The sequence below is a fragment of the Corythoichthys intestinalis genome, chromosome 13 (assembly GCF_030265065.1).
Source record: "Corythoichthys intestinalis isolate RoL2023-P3 chromosome 13, ASM3026506v1, whole genome shotgun sequence".
Taxonomy (NCBI): Eukaryota; Metazoa; Chordata; class Actinopteri; order Syngnathiformes; family Syngnathidae; genus Corythoichthys; species Corythoichthys intestinalis.
In genome coordinates, this window is record NC_080407.1 from 9,527,028 (window position 1) to 9,545,650 (window position 18,623).

At 40.8% G+C, this 18,623-nt stretch overlaps 1 protein-coding gene across 2 annotated transcripts in view; it reads right to left on the reverse strand.

Annotated features, from left to right (window-relative positions):
• The window catches only part of cacna1c (calcium channel, voltage-dependent, L type, alpha 1C subunit), a 241,530-nt gene that overhangs the window by 20,511 nt on the left and 202,396 nt on the right, over window positions 1-18,623 (reverse strand). Inside the window, exons 19-32 of one of the 2 annotated variants that reach the window (XM_057855351.1) lie at window positions 18,453-18,570; window positions 18,296-18,365; window positions 18,096-18,228; window positions 17,875-18,004; window positions 17,741-17,800; window positions 13,566-13,672; window positions 7,490-7,577; window positions 7,298-7,405; window positions 7,177-7,229; window positions 6,958-7,104; window positions 6,666-6,867; window positions 5,398-5,556; window positions 5,214-5,324; window positions 2,165-2,248 (exon numbers count right to left, since the gene is read on the reverse strand). In XM_057855351.1, coding sequence (XP_057711334.1) covers window positions 2,165-2,248; window positions 5,214-5,324; window positions 5,398-5,556; window positions 6,666-6,867; window positions 6,958-7,104; window positions 7,177-7,229; window positions 7,298-7,405; window positions 7,490-7,577; window positions 13,566-13,672; window positions 17,741-17,800; window positions 17,875-18,004; window positions 18,096-18,228; window positions 18,296-18,365; window positions 18,453-18,570 — 1,570 coding nt within the window. Of the gene's footprint in view, window positions 1-1,774; window positions 1,859-2,164; window positions 2,249-5,213; window positions 5,325-5,397; window positions 5,557-6,665; window positions 6,868-6,957; window positions 7,105-7,176; window positions 7,230-7,297; window positions 7,406-7,489; window positions 7,578-13,565; window positions 13,673-17,740; window positions 17,801-17,874; window positions 18,005-18,095; window positions 18,229-18,295; window positions 18,366-18,452; window positions 18,571-18,623 lie in introns of both variants that reach the window. The other variant, XM_057855352.1, reaches the window with a different exon arrangement.

Sequence of the window (18,623 nt, forward strand, 5' to 3'; positions counted from 1 at the left end):
GAAACAGTGCACCCGCATTTTGTTTTTTAAGCTAGATCTGTGGCTAGTCAGTGTAGAATTGAGTGACCACCTGTCTGGTTTTAGGACGGAAACACTTTTCAATAATGTGTCTGGCGTCCGGCACAACCCATGAGCCAGACGCTATTTATCCAGCCTTTAAAGAAAATGGGCCGCGGTTCAGTTTATGTGACGCAACTCAGCCCCACGGTTGTCACAAGTGGTCTGTGATTGGCCAAGAGGGGCTTCAGTTTAAAACGTTTTAGATCATTGGTTCAATAAAACGTAAACAAAGCTTCACGACATCATTTCTTCACGGAGATTTTACAACAGTGCTAGCAAACGTGCCAAAATGGCGGACATCTTTTTCACATTGAATGGCAGAAAGAAGGACGTCAACATCTCTTCGGTGGGGTCAGAACACCCTCGCCCTACCTAGGCAACATGTTGATAGCGCAGCGCCTTAGACATCAAAACATGCCTCAGTTGCCGTGGCAACCACGTTCCAGCCACGATAGATGACACACGAACTTGACCGCCTAAACCTGACACAGAAGGATTATTCCAAGGCAACACTCAGGCACGCCTTCCACCCGGCCCACTCCACCGCAGTTTTCCAAAGAATGAACATTTAGCAAACAGCTGTCGCTTCTCGGGGACATTTCGATGTATCCGTTGTTTTGGCGGACCCTGGTTCCAGTATTGCCTCTCCGTCGTCTGTTTTGCCTTGCTTTTTGATCACTGTTGACGAATAAATTGTCAACCTGTTTTCAGTGAGCCGTCTTTAAACCGTTCAAAATTGAGTCAGGACAAAGGGTAAACACCGGAGTGGACAGGAGGGGTTTGGCCTTTCCGGCCGACTTGCTGGGGCTGCGCCAGCGGGACGCCTACTGGTTCGGCTGTAGTGGTTCCGGCGGCTTGGTCGCGGGGCCGAATTGCTTCACCCCCTAACAATAAACTTTCCTCGTCTTTCCTCGTCTCCCACTGTCTGAAAAGTCAAATTCCAAAGCCAAACTCTACATACGCTTCATCAGATTTCCTCGTCTTAGCTCTTCATATCCCCAGTGCTCAATGCTGTGTGCTCTTGTTTGGGTCAAAAATACTGCGTACACTCTGAAAATGACAGTTCCACTGCCACCCACTGAGTGGATGTCCAATTACACTTATTCTAGTATGGCAAAAAAAGTATGTTCCCCGAGGTGACATGCGCCACCCCTAGCATCGCACTACGCCCCACTATTTGAAAAGTACTCGTTTAAATACACTACATGATTAATGTGGTCGACAATAAAAACGAACCAATAACTACTCGAATTGGTAGACATTTCTCCGTGTCGCATATTTTGGCATTATTTTGGAATTTGAAAACAAGGTACTCTAAACTAAATAAATTGTTAAAAAAGTGGCCTTTAATTGTTATTTTTAACTATTTAGTTACACAAATATGACCTATAAATAGTGCCAAACTTTATTGTTGATGAAAATACACTGCAAGTCTGATGCATTTAAAAAAATTTTTTTTAATATGTGTTCCATTTTGACATTTTGGAAGTGGTCACCCTAACAACCAGCCAAACACTTTGAATATGCACTTCATGTGTTTAAAATTGGATAAAAAAACAAGGCATGGCAGTACTCCTCCATCTGGCTCTTTTGACTCACTTGACCCAATTCGGCCATGGCGGGATCAAATGCGGTGCAGCTGAGGTTTCCTAATCATTTGAAGGCATGCGAGATGGGTATCGTTCGGCCTCCGCGAGTTTGTACTTCTACTTACGTTAACCTCAGTGATCGCTATGTCAACACAGCTACCCACAACTATCAAGGCATCAAACGTGTTCCATGCATCAATAAAATAATGCTGCGTGGGGATGGAAAGAACAGAAAGATGACAGAAAAAGGGGATAAAAAGCAGAAAAGAATGCTTTTTTAACAGTAGAAACACATGAAGCAAAGAGAAATCACAATAATGGATGACAGGAAAAGAATTGTAAACAAAAAGCAGCATGCTCGACGTTAATATTGTCAATCCGACATGACTAAGTTAGTGCCTTCCTTACTGCCAATGAGTAATACCTGGAATCCAATCGGTGGTCATTTTGGACTCAAGGATGGAAAGAGAAGAGGAGGAGGAAAGGAAGAGAGACTGGGAGAGGCGAGTACTTACGTTGATCTCACTGAGAATGACGTCTATTATGCTGCCAATTACGATGAGGAAATCAAACACATTCCAGGGATCACTAAAGTACCCCTAAACAAGAGGATGAGGAAGGGGTGCAGGTAAGAGGAAGGTTAGAAGGGAAACACCGTCTGCCGACCCCTCAAAGTATGGAATGTTAACTCAAGCCATTGATGGCAATAGACGTCCAATCAGTGTTGCTTTCGTCAAGGAACACTTCTTTCGTGACAAGACTAAAACATACTGAGACGATTGCCAAATTTCGTCTGACTAGACGAGAACGAAACGAAAATGCGCAAGTTTCCGTCACATGTTCCCAATGAGTAAAATTTCTTATTGTATGTGTAGTTAGCACGCATAGTAGCAGTGTTTGGTCGTGTCACTCATGTGATGTGCTGCAACTCACCAGTGTGTCGTATCTCCACTTGCACACACAGTAAGGTTTGTTTTCGTAGAGCTTGGAGAATATGCAATGTTGCTTTAGCCTTTGAAGGTTGTGCTGAGTGATCAACACACAGTAAATGTAACCTGTAGCGTTAGCATAGCATTCACGTTATCGGCGAGCGTCCTCTACAACTGTTTTTTACATACAGTTCGTGGCGTCCAGGTGGGTAGGATTAATCGGAAATAATGGACTGTTTTCCCACTGAGTGTATTATCACCAAGTTGGCGTTGTCCTTGTCGACTCAATAATATGTGCTCGCCTGTCAATGTTTATTCAAAATAATTGGAAACCTTTATTCTTGGAGTAAAACGTTTTAATCTTATAGACGAAAACTTTTTTTGTAAATGTCAAGTCTGAGTTTACGTCAACAAAAAATTGACGAAGATAGATTTTGAGATGACTAAAATATGACTTAGACTAATATGCGTTATCATCCGAAAAAAAGACGAAAATTAAAAGGGCTGCGTCCAATACATTTGAAGTGGGGAAAAACGGATTGGATGTCTATCACCGTCAATGGACATCAGTGGGTTCATACAAATGACGCAGGAGGCAAAAAGGAAGGGGAAAATCAGGGTGAAGATTGGATTGATTCACTCATTAGGTTCAATAGTTTTAATGCTTGTCAATGCAAAATATTCATTTGTGGTTCTTATGCAAACAGTATGTTAGCGTGATTCTGCATGAGTACAGGTGAGGGGGAAAAAATTCCTTACATTTCTGCATGAATTGCATGAATCGGAAACCATGAGTCGGAACGAACCAAATTGACATGTGGGGTTCCTCAAGGGTCCATTATAGGACCACTTTTATTTAACATCTATATGTTTCCTCTAGCTTGCATCATGGAACAATATGACATCTCCTATCAAACCTATGCAAATGACATACAGTGCTGGCCAAAAGCATTGGCACCCCTGCAATTCTGTCAGATAATGTTCCATTTCTCCCAGAAAATGATTGCAATTACAAAAGCTTTGGTAGTAATATCTTCATTTATATCGCTTGCAATGAAAAAAACACAAACGAATGAAAAAAAAAAAAAAAATCATTGTCATTTTACACAAAACTCCAAAAATGGGCCGGACAACTCTTTGTGGTGATCAGGTGGGGCCACAGTAGCTCAAAGACTAGCACCACATTCGACATATTTACGTAAAGTAAATGCTAACTGCCCGTTTTTTGCTTTTAACCAAAATTCGAGAAATTTTTACGTTCATATCTATAAAGAATTCAAGGATTTTCACATTTATTCACAAGAATTTTCAACGTAAAAAGGTCTATGTGGTGATAAGGCAGCACCACTGTTGCTTAAAGACTAGCAGCACATTCGACATATTTACGTAAAATAAATGCTAACCACCCGGTTCTTTGACCTTTTAACAAAAGAAATGAGACGGTTTTTCGTCCATATCTATAAAGAATTCAGGGATTTAAGCATTTATTCACAAGAATTTTCAACGTAAAAAGCTCTTTGTGGTGATAAGGCGGCGCCACAGTGGCTTAAAGACTAGCAGCACATTCGACATATTTACGGAAAATAAATGCTTACTGTCCGGTTCTTTGCTCTTTTAACAAAGAATCTAAACTGTTTTATGACCATATCTATCAAGAATTCAGGGATTTAAGCATTTATTCAAAAGAATTTTCAACGTAAAATGCTCTTTGTGGTGATAAGGCGGCGCCACAGTGGCTTAAAGACTAGCAGAACATTCGATATATTTACGTAAAATAAATGCTAACTGCCCGGGTCTTTGCTCTTTTAACAAAGAATCGGGACTGTTTTACGTCCATATCTATAAAGAATTCAGGGATTTACGCATTTATTGACAAGAATTTTCAACATAAAAGCTTTTTCTGGTGATAAGGCGACGCCACAGTGGCTTCAAGACTAGCAACACATTCGACATATTTACGTAAAATAAATGCTAACTGCCCATTTTTTTTGCTTTTAACCAAAAATCAAGACTGTTTTACATCCATATCTATAAAGAATTCAGGGATTTAAGCATTTATTCACAAGAATTTTCAACGTAAAAAGCTCTTAAGGCGGCGTCACAGTGGCTTTAAGACTAGCAGCACATTCGGTATATTTACGTAAAATAAATCTTTGCCCTTTTAACAAAGAATCGAGACGGTTTTACGTCCATATCTATAAAGAATTTAGGGATTTACGCATTTATCCACAAGAATTTTCCATTTAAAAAGCTCTTTATGTTTCCATTCAGTCAGCTTTGACATAGATAGGTCTCCTATTAATTGGCTCCGCCCCCCCCCCGTCAATATATCATGAAATCTATGCTTAATGCGATTTTTTACAAATCATTTTATCTCTGTTTGTGGATCTTTGTGTGATGTAAAGCGCTTTGAATTGCCTTGTGTTGAATTGTGCTATAACAATTTGCCTTGCCTTACTTTTTCCTACTTGACCAGCAAATGTTTACAAGCCATTTTCAATAAAATATACATATTTGTGTGGCATTAGTTTAAATAGATTTTAATAAATATCAATGCAGAAATATAATGAATTCCAAAGAGTTTCCATACACGAAGACTAATAGAATTGAATCCTTTACTCCAAACGGGGCTTACCCTGGGCTTAAAGGCGATCAACTTGAGGATCATCTCCACAGTGAAAAGCCCAGTGAAGAGCATGTTGAGGATGTTCATGGCATCGTTGAAGTTCTTTGTCTGACCATGATGCTGCAAAGATACAAACATCCAATTGGTAAACGGATATGAAGATATGTTCATCTAGTGAATGTGCTTGCTTTACCTGCATGGCCAGACAGATGGTGTTGAGAAGGATGAGCGTGAACATCAGGTACTCAAAGTATGTGGAGTTGACCACATACCACACCTTATACTGGTACGGGTTCTTAGGGATGTATCGGCGCAGGGGGCGGGCCTTGAGCGCATACTCGACGCACTGACGCTGTAATGCACAGAAAGATCCGAAAGGTCAAACGCCGGTCAGGGGATCAGCGACTAGGTGAGGAGTAGTGATGGGATTTTCGGCTCTTTTCAGTGATCCGGTTCATTTGGATCGGCTCAGTGAAAAAAGCCAGCTGTTTTTGGCTCTCAAATGGCTCTTTTAACTTTAGCTTTTCTTTTAAATATTTATGACAGATTTAGCACATATTTTGATAAATGACTAGGTGAACTAAATATTGGACTGTACTGACTGCAAATAGCAACAATTATCAAGCAATGAAAAGGGTTTTTACTTATTTTATTGAACATTAAAAAGGCTCCGAACAATAAATAAGCAACAAAATTAAACTTCAACCAACAACAATCAAAGATGCTATATCATAACAAAAATAGTGAGTAGTAACTGCAACAGCAGCAGCGAACAAAACAAACATAAGCTACTCCTTGCTTTATTTTAACAAACATAAGCTACTCCTTGCTTTATTTTAAATTTGCATTCAAGAAAACTAAATACTTCAACTTGGACGGGCTGACCAGACTTCTTCTCTCAGTAATTATTTGTCCAGTCTTTTAGCTAAATCCAGATTTGTTTTTCTCATGGAACCTGCAGATGCACGTGTTTCAAATTTTATAAATTAGAGTCCCAAAATAATGAAATTCTAAGTGATACACAAATGTGATACATTAGGGGTTAAGTTTGCAGACACGGCATTCTGCCCTATTGTCACCTGACTTTAACCGATTAAAATGTCTCCAAATGTTACTGCATTTTCGGCTCATCTTGAAGGCCTACAAACCACGTTCGTGTGTCGTCCTTTCCTCCTCCTGTGTCTGTCTGTGGCTGCGCAGACGCGACGGAGCATGTGCTCAGCGTGCACTCCGTGCAGTACCTAGTACCAAGCCCCTCGCCCCTCCCCATTCTCTTCCTGTCTCCCTCTCTGAGCACGGCAGCTGAGCCACTGCCAAACCTCGCTTCAGACACGTAGAGAGAGACAGAGAGACAGAGGCGGCTCTCGAAGGAGGGTGCCGGCTCTCATTGTTAACTTCAAAGAGCCGGCTCTTTGTACCGGCTCGTTCGCGACCGACACATCACTAGTGAGGAGAAATTACCTGATTCTTGTCCAGCTCGCAGTTCTTATACTCCTGCTCTCCCTGCTCCTGGAAGGTGACGATGACGAAACCCACGAAGATGTTCATCATGAAGAAGGCGATGATGATAATGTAAATGATGAAAAAGATGGAAATGACCACGCGGTAGTTGTAGATAGGCCCCACGTCCTCGGTGTGAGAGTCGATGGCCTTGTACAGGAGCCTGCGGGGATTGGCGTCGATGAGCCGAAACGGACGACAAACCGACGCGTTCCGGACGAGCGCGAGCGAGTTTTTGCATGCGGACACGCACCCCGGCCAGCCCTCAAAAGTGGACACGGCGAACAGAGCCATCATGCCTTGCAGCACGTCGTCAAAGTTAAACTCGCTGTTCTCCCAAAGTCTCAGAGCTCTTTCGGGCTTGGCCACGTCGCCATCTTTGTACTTGATGTACGAGCCTCTGACAATAAACAACACACGCATTTACACCTTTGCGCTTCGGCTTCAATTCATCAACATGGCCGCGTATTACCTGCACTCTGCCTTTGTTTGTTTTGAACTGTCTGAGCAGAAGAAGAACTTGCCCTGGACAGCAATATTAATTTGTTTGCGTTAATGACTCGGAACGTTGCTCAACTTTTAAGCCGTTCTACCTTGAAAAGCTGCACTCCGATGCAGGCGAACATGAACTGGAGCAACGTGGTGACGATGACGATGTTGCCGATGGTCCTGATGGCCACAAAAACGCACTGCACCACATGCTAAAGAAAGCAAGAATCAGCGTCAGCACCTTTTGACGACGTTTCATGTGTTTTTATTGATTTTTTTTTTTTTTTTGTGCTGACCTTCAGGCCTTTGGCTCTGTTGATGGCCCGCAGAGGTCGGAGCACTCGAAGAACTCGCAGGATCTTCACCACATTGATTGCGCTGGACCTGAAACATCAATACACTTTAGCCAAGTAAGCAAAAGTCATTTCTGTAACAAGACATTCATAGACTATGCATAGAAAGTGGATGTGGCAACTGTGGTATTCGTTTAAAATTACAGCACAATGGATTGTCGATTAAATTACAACACTTGCTTTTTGTGCTCCATCCATCTTCCACGCAGCCTATTGGAAAAAAGGACTTATTCCTTTGCATTTTGTGTTTGAGACATTTAAATTCAAACTGTAGTATATCTTCTCAGTCTCCTTGGAGAAGGTGAAACAAACAACACACAACAAAAACAACACTATAAGATCTACAGTCTACTTTTTTAGTCACCTGCTTAATACAGTGGTATGAAAAAGTATCTGAACCTTTTGAAATTTTTCGTCAAAATCACACAGATGAAGAAACAGTGTCTGCTTGAACTAAAACCAACCAAACATTTATAGGTTTTCATATTTTAATGAGGATAGTGTGCAAACAATGAAAAAAAGGGGGAAAAATAAGTAGTGAACCATCACATTTAATATTTTGTGGGCCATCCTTTGGCAGCAATAACTTCAACCAGACGCTTCCTGTAGCTGTAGATCAGTCTGGCACATCGATCAGGACTGATCCTGGCCCAGTCTTCTCTCCAAAACTGCTTTTTTCAGTCAGATTCCTAGGATGTCTGGCACAAATCGCTGTCTTTAGTTCATACCACAGCATCTCAATGGGGTTTAATTCTGGACTTTGACTTGGCCACTCCAGAACATGTATTTTGTTCTTCTGAAAGCATTCTGAAGTTGATTTACTTTTGTGTTTTGGATCATTGTCTTGTCGCAGCATCCATCCTCTTTTTAGCTTCAACTGTCTGACAGACGGCCTCAGGTTTTCCTGCAAAACATCCTGTAAAACGTTTGAATTCATTCTTCCATTAATGATTGCAAGTTGTCCAGGCCCTGAGGCATCAAAACAGCCACAAATCATGATCCTCCCCCCAACATGCTTCACGGTGGGGATGAGGCGTTGATGTTGGTGAGCTGTTCCATTTTTCCTCCACACATGACGTTGTGTGTTACTCCCAAATACTTCGGTTTCATCAGTCCACAAAATATTTTGCCAAAACTTCTGCGGAGTGTCCAAGTGCTTTTTTTGCGAACATTAAACGAGCAACAATGTTTTTTTTTAGACAGCAGTGGCTTCCTTCATGGAGTCCTCCCATGAACACCATTATTGGCCATAGTTTTACATATAGTTTATGTGTGTACAGAGATTTTGGACTGTGCCAGTGATTTCTGTAAGTCTTTAGCAGACACTCTGGGGTTCTCTTTAACCTCTCTGAGTATTTTGCGCTGAACCCTTGGCGTCATCTTTGGTGGACGGCCACTCCTTCGGCGAGAAGCAACAGTGCGATTTTCGAACATCCAGACTTTTAGAAATGGTTTTGTATCCTTTCCCAGCTTTATACAAATCAACAATGCTTGATCGCAGGTCTTCAGACAGCTCTTTTGACCGAGCCATGATGCACATCAGACAATGCTTCTTATCAAGACAATTCTGACCAGGTGTGTGTTTTATAGTGGGCAGAGCAGCTTTAAACCACTCATCAGTGATCGGGCACACACCTGACTTAAATTTATTGGTAAAAATTGGTTTCGATTGCCCTTTAAGTCTCCTTAGGCAGAGGGTTCACTTATTTTTCCTTTCTGTCATTGTTTTCATGCTATCCTCATTAAAATATGAAAACCTATAAATGTTTGGGTGGTTTTAGTTAAAGCAGATCCTGTTTTTACATCTGTGTGATTTTGACAAAGATCAGATCACATCTGATGGTGATTTTATGCACAAATGTGAGAAATTCCAAAAGGTTCAGATACTTTTTCATACCACTGTATTTAAAACAAACCAGAATTTACAGACTTAAATTGATGTTCAATAAACAAAATCATACAGCTGTTTGTCAAAATTATCGAATTAAAGTCAATCAAAAAGACAATGCTAGGCCGTCAAAGGTAACACACTCGTACGATCACGCACATAAACAGACAAACGAGTGCAAGCAAACTGTGCTGCAAGGAAAGTGTCAGTTCAAAGGTTGTGCTCAACACAAAAGCATCTAACGCTAAATTTAGATGAATACGTTGACATTTTGATTCTTTGGTTTTGCATAAACGTGCGAAAAAAAAATGTCTGCCTTATGACCGCAAGCGGCGCCGAGCCATTTTTCTTCACACAATCAAAATGCCAGCGCATCATTCCGAGGGAGTGGAGGAGGGAAAAAAAGGAGCGTGTGACGCCTGCTGACAGGAAGTTGAAAGGTGATTAAAGGTAGCAAACAAGGGCGGACTGACATATGGGGAATTTTTCCCAGTGGACCCATGGTCAAATGAGCGGACCCTAAAATTAGCATACCCGCGTAATTCAAACATTACGGTAAATACATTCTGACCGAGCGGGAAGCACTTTCAACTACTGCTGCAACGATTAATCGATTATCTTGAGTAATTCGAATTTTGCTGTTTTGAGGATTTGTATAGAGTGCCGTTGTAATGGTCTGTTTGGAAGTGTTTGCATTTAGTTTTATTCATTTGGGTGGATAAACTGCCATCTAGTGGCGTCAGTAAATATTACACGTCTAACATGGCTGGATCCAGCCGCTCCCTGTTAAGACCAACATAAGGTATTTTTTTGTTTGAGCTAATATGTTTGTGCATTCGTAATTTAGTTTATCTGTATTTAGCATTTTTCTGTGGTAATAAGTGATTGAACGATTTGTTAAAGCATTGTAAAAGATAACGTTTGCATTTTATAGCATTTAAGATTGTGGATTTTTGCTATGCAAGTTAGCCAATTGTTCTTTTGTCGTACACTGATCCTCAGGTATTTTAATTTATTTTTGAATGCATTTATTGCTGTTGTAAAATGAAAGTGCAATTCTGCATTGTTTGAAAAAACACACAATTTATTTTTTTTATTTGCATTTAATACTCTTAAGAAAGTGCAATCTTCACAAGCAATCTCCTAAAATTTATTCAGCAACGCATCAAATGTTCCTAATCCGATTACTCGATTATTCGAACTAGTCGATTATTCGATTACTTAAATAATCGATAGCTTCAGCCCTACTTTAAACACTATTAAAACATATAATGCCACAATTATCATTTAAAGATGAAATAGTCTCCTGATCTTAAAACCACTTCATCTACGTGTGTTATGTGCGCTGTCACGTCAGTACAACATTATGCAGTTCCCCAGAGCATCGGGTCGTTTTAATCGATGGTAGGTTGCAGCTCTCATTTTTAAACCGAAATTTAAAAAATTTTGAATTCAATTTACTTGCATACTTTGATCAGGTTACAGGTCTCTTTTTTGTGGCACTGTTAATCCACAAATCTGAATAGGTATTGACTAAGGTTAGTAAATATTAGTAGTAGACCTGTCTGATGACTCCCGTACTCAAAAATATGCATTTTTACGATGCTGAAATCTAAAAAAAAATCAATTACAAGTACTTGCATACTTTGATCAGGTTACAGTTCTCATTTTTGTGGCACTTTTAATCCACAAATCTGAATAAATATTGGCTAAGGTTGGTGAATATTAGTAGTAGACCTGTCTGATGACTCCCGTACTTAAAAATATGCATTTTTATGACACCGAAATTTAAAAAATTTTGAATTCAATTTACTTGCATACTTTGATCAGGTTACAGGTCTCTTTTTTGTGGCACTGTTAATCCACAAATCTGAATAGGTATTGACTAAGGTTAGTAAATATTAGTAGTAGACCTGTCTGATGACTCCCGTACTCAAAAATATGCATTTTTACTGTCCCAAAATTTAAAAACTTTGATTAAAAGTACTTGCATACTTTGATCAGGTTACAGTTCTCATTTTTGTGGCACTGTAAATCCACAAGTCTGAATAGGTATTGCCTAAGGTTAGTAAATATTAGTAGTAGACCTGTCTGATGACTCCCGTATTCAAAAATATTCATTTTTAAGATACCAACATTTAAAAAAAAAATGGAATTAAAAGTACTTTCATACTTTGATCAGGTTACAGTTCTCATTTTTGTGGCACTGCAAATCCACAAATCTGAATAAGTATTGGCTAAGGCTGGTGAATATTAGCAGTAGACCTGTCTTACGACTCCCATACTAAAAAATATGCATTTTTACGATACTGAAATCTAAAAAAAAAATCAATTAGAAGTACTTGCATACTTCGATCAGGTTACAGTTCTCATTTTTGTGGCACTGTAAATCCACAAATCTGAATAGGTATCGACTAAGGTTAGTAAATATTAGTAGTAGACCTGTCTGATGACTCCCGTACTCAAAAATATGCATTTTTACGACAACTAAATTTAAAAAATTTGAATTCGATTTACTTGCATACTTTGATCAGGTTACAGTTTTCATTTTTGTGGCACTGTAAATCCACAAATCTGAATAGGTATTGACTAAGGTTGGTAAATATTAGTAGTAGACCTGTCTGACGACTCCCATACTCAAAAAGTTGCATTTTTACTGTCCCAGAATTTAAAAACTTTGATTAAAAGTACTTGCATACACTGATCAGGTTACAGTTCTAATTTTTGTGGCACTGTAAATCTACAAATCTGATGTGTATTGGTTTTCTCTGGTCAATATTAGTAGTAGACCTGTCTGACGACTACCATACTCAAAAAAAATGCATTTTTATGACACCGAAATTACAAAAAATTGAATTAAAAGTACTTTCATACTTTGATCAGGTTACAGTTCTCATTTTTGTGGCACTGTATATCCAGCTTTGAATAAGTTCTGGCCAAGGTTAGAGAATATTTGTAGTGCACCTCTCTGTGTTGCCTTCTGGATAGCTTCCAACACCGTCCATGAAGTGGGCTGGTCTTTCAAATGACTCCAGGGCCACCCCCCCCCCTCCCCAGTCCGCCCCTGGTAGCCAATGGCGTGGGACGATGTCGCTGACGTGTCACAGTCAAAGCGGCCGCGAGGATGTGGCGTACTGCCATCATTGCGCAAATAAAGACACCTTTTAGATGCTATAAAAGGGGAAAGTGGAGCCGGGTGCTCGGGCCGACCCGGGTGGAGGTGCTCGGTAAAGTGCGTGTCACCATTAACCAGCTGGCTGATCACATGAAGTGCTTCCACAGGGCACGCACGTGTCTTTCCTTGCGATATTTCCTTTACTTAATTAAAGAGATGAGGCATTTGTCTATTTTATGAATGTTATTCATTTGCACCGCCACGAAATTCAGCCTCTGAACCGCCTGAAGCCGACTGTGACAGTCCGACAACATCCCACACACTTATGACCTTTAACCGTAAACATTGTGCTGCTTTTTCTATTGCTTTGGAGAGTTCAATTTGAAGCGTTGACAGAGTTTAATCGCGACAATTAGTTCAAACAATCAGCATTTGAAAAGGACAATGGACTTTAACGAGATGCATATAAATTTTTGTTTTTGCTCCGACTAACTCTCCCAAAACTATAGAAATTCCAACTGAAAGGAGTGACAATTTGACACATTTAAGGTGTGTAAGGTCATGTTAATAATAAGCACTAATATGGACTTACTTCGAGAAGTCTAGACTATTAAAGAGTTAGAAACAGAGAGTGTAGCATAACATATTAAACATGAGAAATATCACAGTATTCCAATGAGGTATTAGCTGCAAGAAGCAAAGGACATCTTTATTAATAACAAACAGCACGAGGGGGGCCGGTGGCTTTCATGGGCGAGCGATGGAGTGTAAACTTGTTGGGGAGAAGAGCGAGGCCGCGTGACGCATGGGCCAATTTACCAAGCAAAACATTTGCCTACTTAGCTAGTTGACAAGTTGATTTGTGTCGCTGCGGGGCGACTAAACGGCCCGTGAAGGCAAAGACGCGGTGACGTCGATTCAGTGAAAGAGGATAATTGGTAAAGGTGTCAGGTGATCAATTTTTGACAGCAAAAACAAAGGATTTACACAGTAAAACAATTGAATATTGGACTTACTGGATCCCAGAAGAAATGAGAGAAACGCTGACCACCACAAGGTCAAGAATGTTGAAATAGTTCCTGCAGAACGAGCCTTTGTGGAGGAAGGCTCCGTAGGCCGTCATCTGTTGAATGACATGATAAGAAGTTGAACAGCAAAACTAAAGTCCCCGACAAAAGTCTTGTCGCTTATCAATTTTGTAGAAACAATTGCTAATACCTTACTTCTAATTATTCAATTGGTTTCAGAAATGGCTCATATGGAAGCTAAGACCTTCCCAAATGATGTTGAATGTACAAAAATATATTTGTTTTATCATTTAATGAAGACATAAAGGTCAAATTTTGGCAAGACAAAGGTTTTGTCGCCTATAGAAAGTAGTGTGAAAATTGAACAAAAAAATGTACTTCAAATACAAAAATATGTTACATAACCAGGGGTGCACATACTGTAAGTGGTCCGCATGCGCGCATGTGTACTGGACGTAGACAAACGCGCTGGCCCTAAACGGCTTCCAAACGCTTTTGCGTACCGATGGCTGACCACTGTATTTGAGGCGGACACGAGAAAATCACTTCTCAAAATGTCAAAGAGGTAGGCCCCACTGAGTAATTACAGTGCCTTGCAAAAGTATTCGGCCCCCTTGAATCTTGCAACCTTTCGCCACATTTCAGGCTTCAAACATAAAGATATGAAATTTAATTTTTTTGTCAAGAATCAACAACAAGTGGGACACAATCGTGAAGTGGAACAACATTTATTGGATAATTTAAACTTTTTTAACAAATAAAAAACTGAAAAGTGGGGCGTGCAATATTATTCGGGCCCTTTACTTTCAGTGCAGCAAACTCACTACAGAAGTTCAGTGAGGATCTCTGAATGATCCAATGTTGTCCTAAATGACCGATGATGATAAATAGAATCCACCTGTGTGTAATCAAGTCTCCGTATAAATGCACCTGCTCTGTGATAGTCTCAGGGTTCTGTTTAAAGTGCAGAGAGCATTATGAAAACCAAGGAACACACCAGGCAGGTCCGGGATACTGTTGTGGAGAAGTTAAAAGCCGGATTTGGATATGAAAAGATTTCCCAAGCTTTAAACATCTCAAGGAGCACTGTGCAAGCCATCATATTGAAATGGAAGGAGCATCAGACCACTGCAAATCTACCAAGACCCGGCCGTCCTTCCAAACTTTCTTCTCAAACAAGGAGAAAACTGATCAGAGATGCAGCCAAGAGGCCCATGATCACTCTGGATGAACTGCAGAGATCTACAGCTGAAGTGGGAGAGTCTGTCCATAGGACAACAATCAGTCGTACACTGCACAAATCTGGCCTTTATGGAAGAGTGGCAAGAAGAAAGCCATTTCTCAAAGATATCCATAAAAAGTCTCGTTTAAAGTTTGCCACAAGCCACCTGGGAGACACACCAAACATGGGGAAGAAGGTGCTCTGGTCAGATGAAACCAAAATTGAACTTTTTGGCCACAATGCAAAACGATATGTTTGGCGTAAAAGCAACACAGCTCATCACCCTGAACACACCATCCCCACTGTCAAACATGGTGGTGGCAGCATCATGGTTTGGGCCTGCTTTTCTTCAGCAGGGACAGGGAAGATGGTTAAAATTGACGGGAAGATGGATGCAGCCAAATATAGGAACATTCTGGAAGAAAACCTGTTGGTATCTGCACAAGACCTGAGACTGGGACAGAGATTTATCTTCCAACAGGACAATGATCCAAAACATAAAGCCAAATCTACAATGGAATGGTTCAAAAATAAACGTATCCAGGTGTTAGAATGGCCAAGTCAAAGTCCAGACCTGAATCCAATCGAGAATCTGTGGAAAGAGCTGAAGACTGCTGTTCACAAACACTCTCCATCCAACCTCACTGAGCTCGAGCTGTTTTGCAAGGAAGAATAGGCAAGAATGTCAGTCCCTCGATGTGCAAAACTGATAGAAACATACCCCAAGCGACTTGCAGCTGTAATTGGTGCAAAGGTGGCGCTACACCACTTGTTGTTGATTCTTGACAAAAAATTAAAATTTTATATCTTTATGTGTGAAGCCTGAAATGTGGCGAAAGGTTGCAAGGTTCAAGGGGGCCGAATACTTTTGCAAGGCACTGTATGTCCGTGTTCCCCCACCCCCGTCAAAAGACAGACAGACGACAGAGACGTCAACGGAGCTACCGAAAAAAAGGACTTTTGCTGAAAAGTGGCTGCAGGAGGTACCATGGCTAAAAGCAAATGATGCTCGCACGGAAATGTGGTGCAACATTTGCCGTGAGAATCGCAATGTCGCTAATAAGAGCAGCGCATTTTATGTACGGTCAAAGAATTCCAGCCATCCAAACTTTGAAAAGCACGAAAAAAACAGAGCATGTGGCAACTAAGCAAACTATTGATGTCAGACAGGACCCTACTCGCCCTATGGACAAGTAGCGGAATAAAGTTATTGAAAAACAGCGCCATGCACTGACAAACGTGTTTTTGCTAGCATTGCACAAAGCTAAACATGCACGTTCAATGAGCTCTTATGAGGAGGACATCCCACTTTTACAAAGGCTTGGAGTTAATGTAGGAGCTGCATATGAATGCCCTTTATTTTGAATTTGTGCTTTTATGTTTATTTCTTTACATTTCACTTCAAAGTAATGGCAATTTTGTTGTGCCAGTTGATGTTAATCAAGCGTTAATTGTTTATATAATTAATTAAAGTTAATTGGCTCTAAGTAAAGCTTGTCATAATTTTATCGCATCAAGCGGGTTGGCTCTCAAGCTCAATGAGGACCAAGTCACATCTCCAGGTCCTCCTCTGAAAACCTGGGCAAAAAAATATGTGCACCCCTGTACATAACATAAGCGAATTAAGTAGTGGTGAAATCAAAATTTAATATTTTGTATGACTTCCAAGGGCTTCGGCAAGGAGTCATACAATTTATTGATAAAGTCATCAGGAACATAAAAAAAAAAGCAGTCTTTCATGCCTCCCAGAGTTCATCAACATTCTTGGGTTTCGTCTTCCATGCTTCCTCTTTAATCCTACCCCAGACATGCTCTATGATGTTTATGTCTGGTGACTGGGTTGGCCATTCCTGGAGGATCTTGATCTTCTTTGCCTTGAGGAACTTAGAGGTAGAGATTGAAGTATGCGATGGAGAACCATCCAGATGCAGAATTTGTCCCTTTTTATGGTTAGGAATGTAAGAGGCAGCTAAGATTTGTTGATATTTGAGACTATTTATGTTACCTTCCACCCGGCAGATCCCTCGCACACCCTCATACTGGATGTAACCCCAGACCATGATTTTGCCACCACCAAACTTCAGTTTTCTGAGTGAATCTCTGATCCATGCAGCTCCAGTAGGTCTCCTGCAAAATTTGCGGCGACTGTGGTGTAATTCAATGGAAGATTCATCTGAAATCCACCTTTTGCTACTTTTCCGGCGTCCATCCTTTTGACAGGCTGTGGGCCTTGGCAAATGCCACACGGTTTTTTTAATTGTCTGCACCCTGAGGGATAAATAGTCTGAAATTTCAACAAATCTTAGCTGCCTCTTACATTCCTAACCATAAAAAGGGACAAATTCTGCAGCAGGATGGTTCTCCATCGCATACTTCAATCTCTACCTCAAAGTTCCTCAAGGCAAAGAAGATCAAGATCGTCCAGGACTGGCCAGCCCAGTAACCAGACATGAACATCGTCGAGCATGTCTGGGGTAGGATGAAAGAGGAAGCATGGACGACGAAACCCAAGAATGCAAGACTGCTTTCTTTGATGTTCCTGATGACTTCATCAATTAATTGTATGAATCCTTGCCGAAGCCCATGGAAGTCATACAAAATATTAAATTCGGATCTCACAGCACCACTACTTAATTCGCTTATGTTATGTAACATGTTTTTGTATTTGAAGTACATTTTTTGTTCAATTTTCACACTACTTTCTGTAGGCGACAAAACTTTTGTCTGGGCAAAATCTGACCTTTATGTCTTCATTAAATGATAAATATTTTTTCAGTGAAAAACATATTTTTGTACATTCAACATCATTTGGGAGGGTCTTAGCTTTCATAGGAGACATTTCTGAAACCAATTGAATAATTAAAAGTCAGGTTATTAGCAATTGTTTCTACAAAGCGGATAAGCGACAAGACTTTTGTCAGGGACTGTAGACTCGACGTACCTTGAGGATGATCTCAATGGTGAAAAGCCCCGTGAAGACGTGGTCTGCATAACCCAGGATCTGCGACGAGAACAGAGAGGGCTCTTCGTAAAAACGCAAAGAGCACGTGTTCGACTGTTCGGCGTTGACAGAACCTCATTTCTGAAGGAGTCATTCTTAACCGGATCCTCCGCTGCAAGACTAATACTACTGAGCAGGATGAAGAAGAGGATGAGGTTGGTGAAGATGTTGTGGTTGACGATTTTATGGCACAGGACCCTGAATCTGAAATAAAAAAATAAAAAATAAATAAAAATAGAAGATTTAAAACAGGCATTCGTGAAGCACAAGCAAAGACGACGGAAGAACGTTTTACTTGTTGGTGTGGCTGAAGATAAAGAAGGCCCGGGCTTTCGGCATGGGAACCGCCTTCTCCTTCAGCTGGATGTCGGAGAGCGGTCGCGGCCTCGGACCCACCGGCACATCGGGCTCCTCGTCATCTTCGTCGCCTAACAAAGAAGAAGACTCAAGAGTGGAACTATCTAACTGAACATCACATGTTGGAGCTTATGTTACCTAAGTAATCATTAGCAGGGTACGGATTCTTCTCTTCACTTTCGTCGCCACAGTAATCGTCCATGTTGATCTGAACAGGGATCAGGTCATGAAAATGTAGCCAGGATGAAAAAACGACAACTACATTGATTGGTTTGTCTTCGTTTTCTGTGTGTACTTTTGTGGATGTGTTGGTTTCTCCGTCAGAATTGATGGATTTGAGCTCAATCTTCTCTCTCTTCTCCTCTTCCAGTGGTGGCTTCTCGTTGTTTTGCCGCTTGTCAGGAGTGCTCAGCCTGTAAAAAATGAAGGACGCCCACCTCAAGCACTCAACCTTCTCTGTCAAACT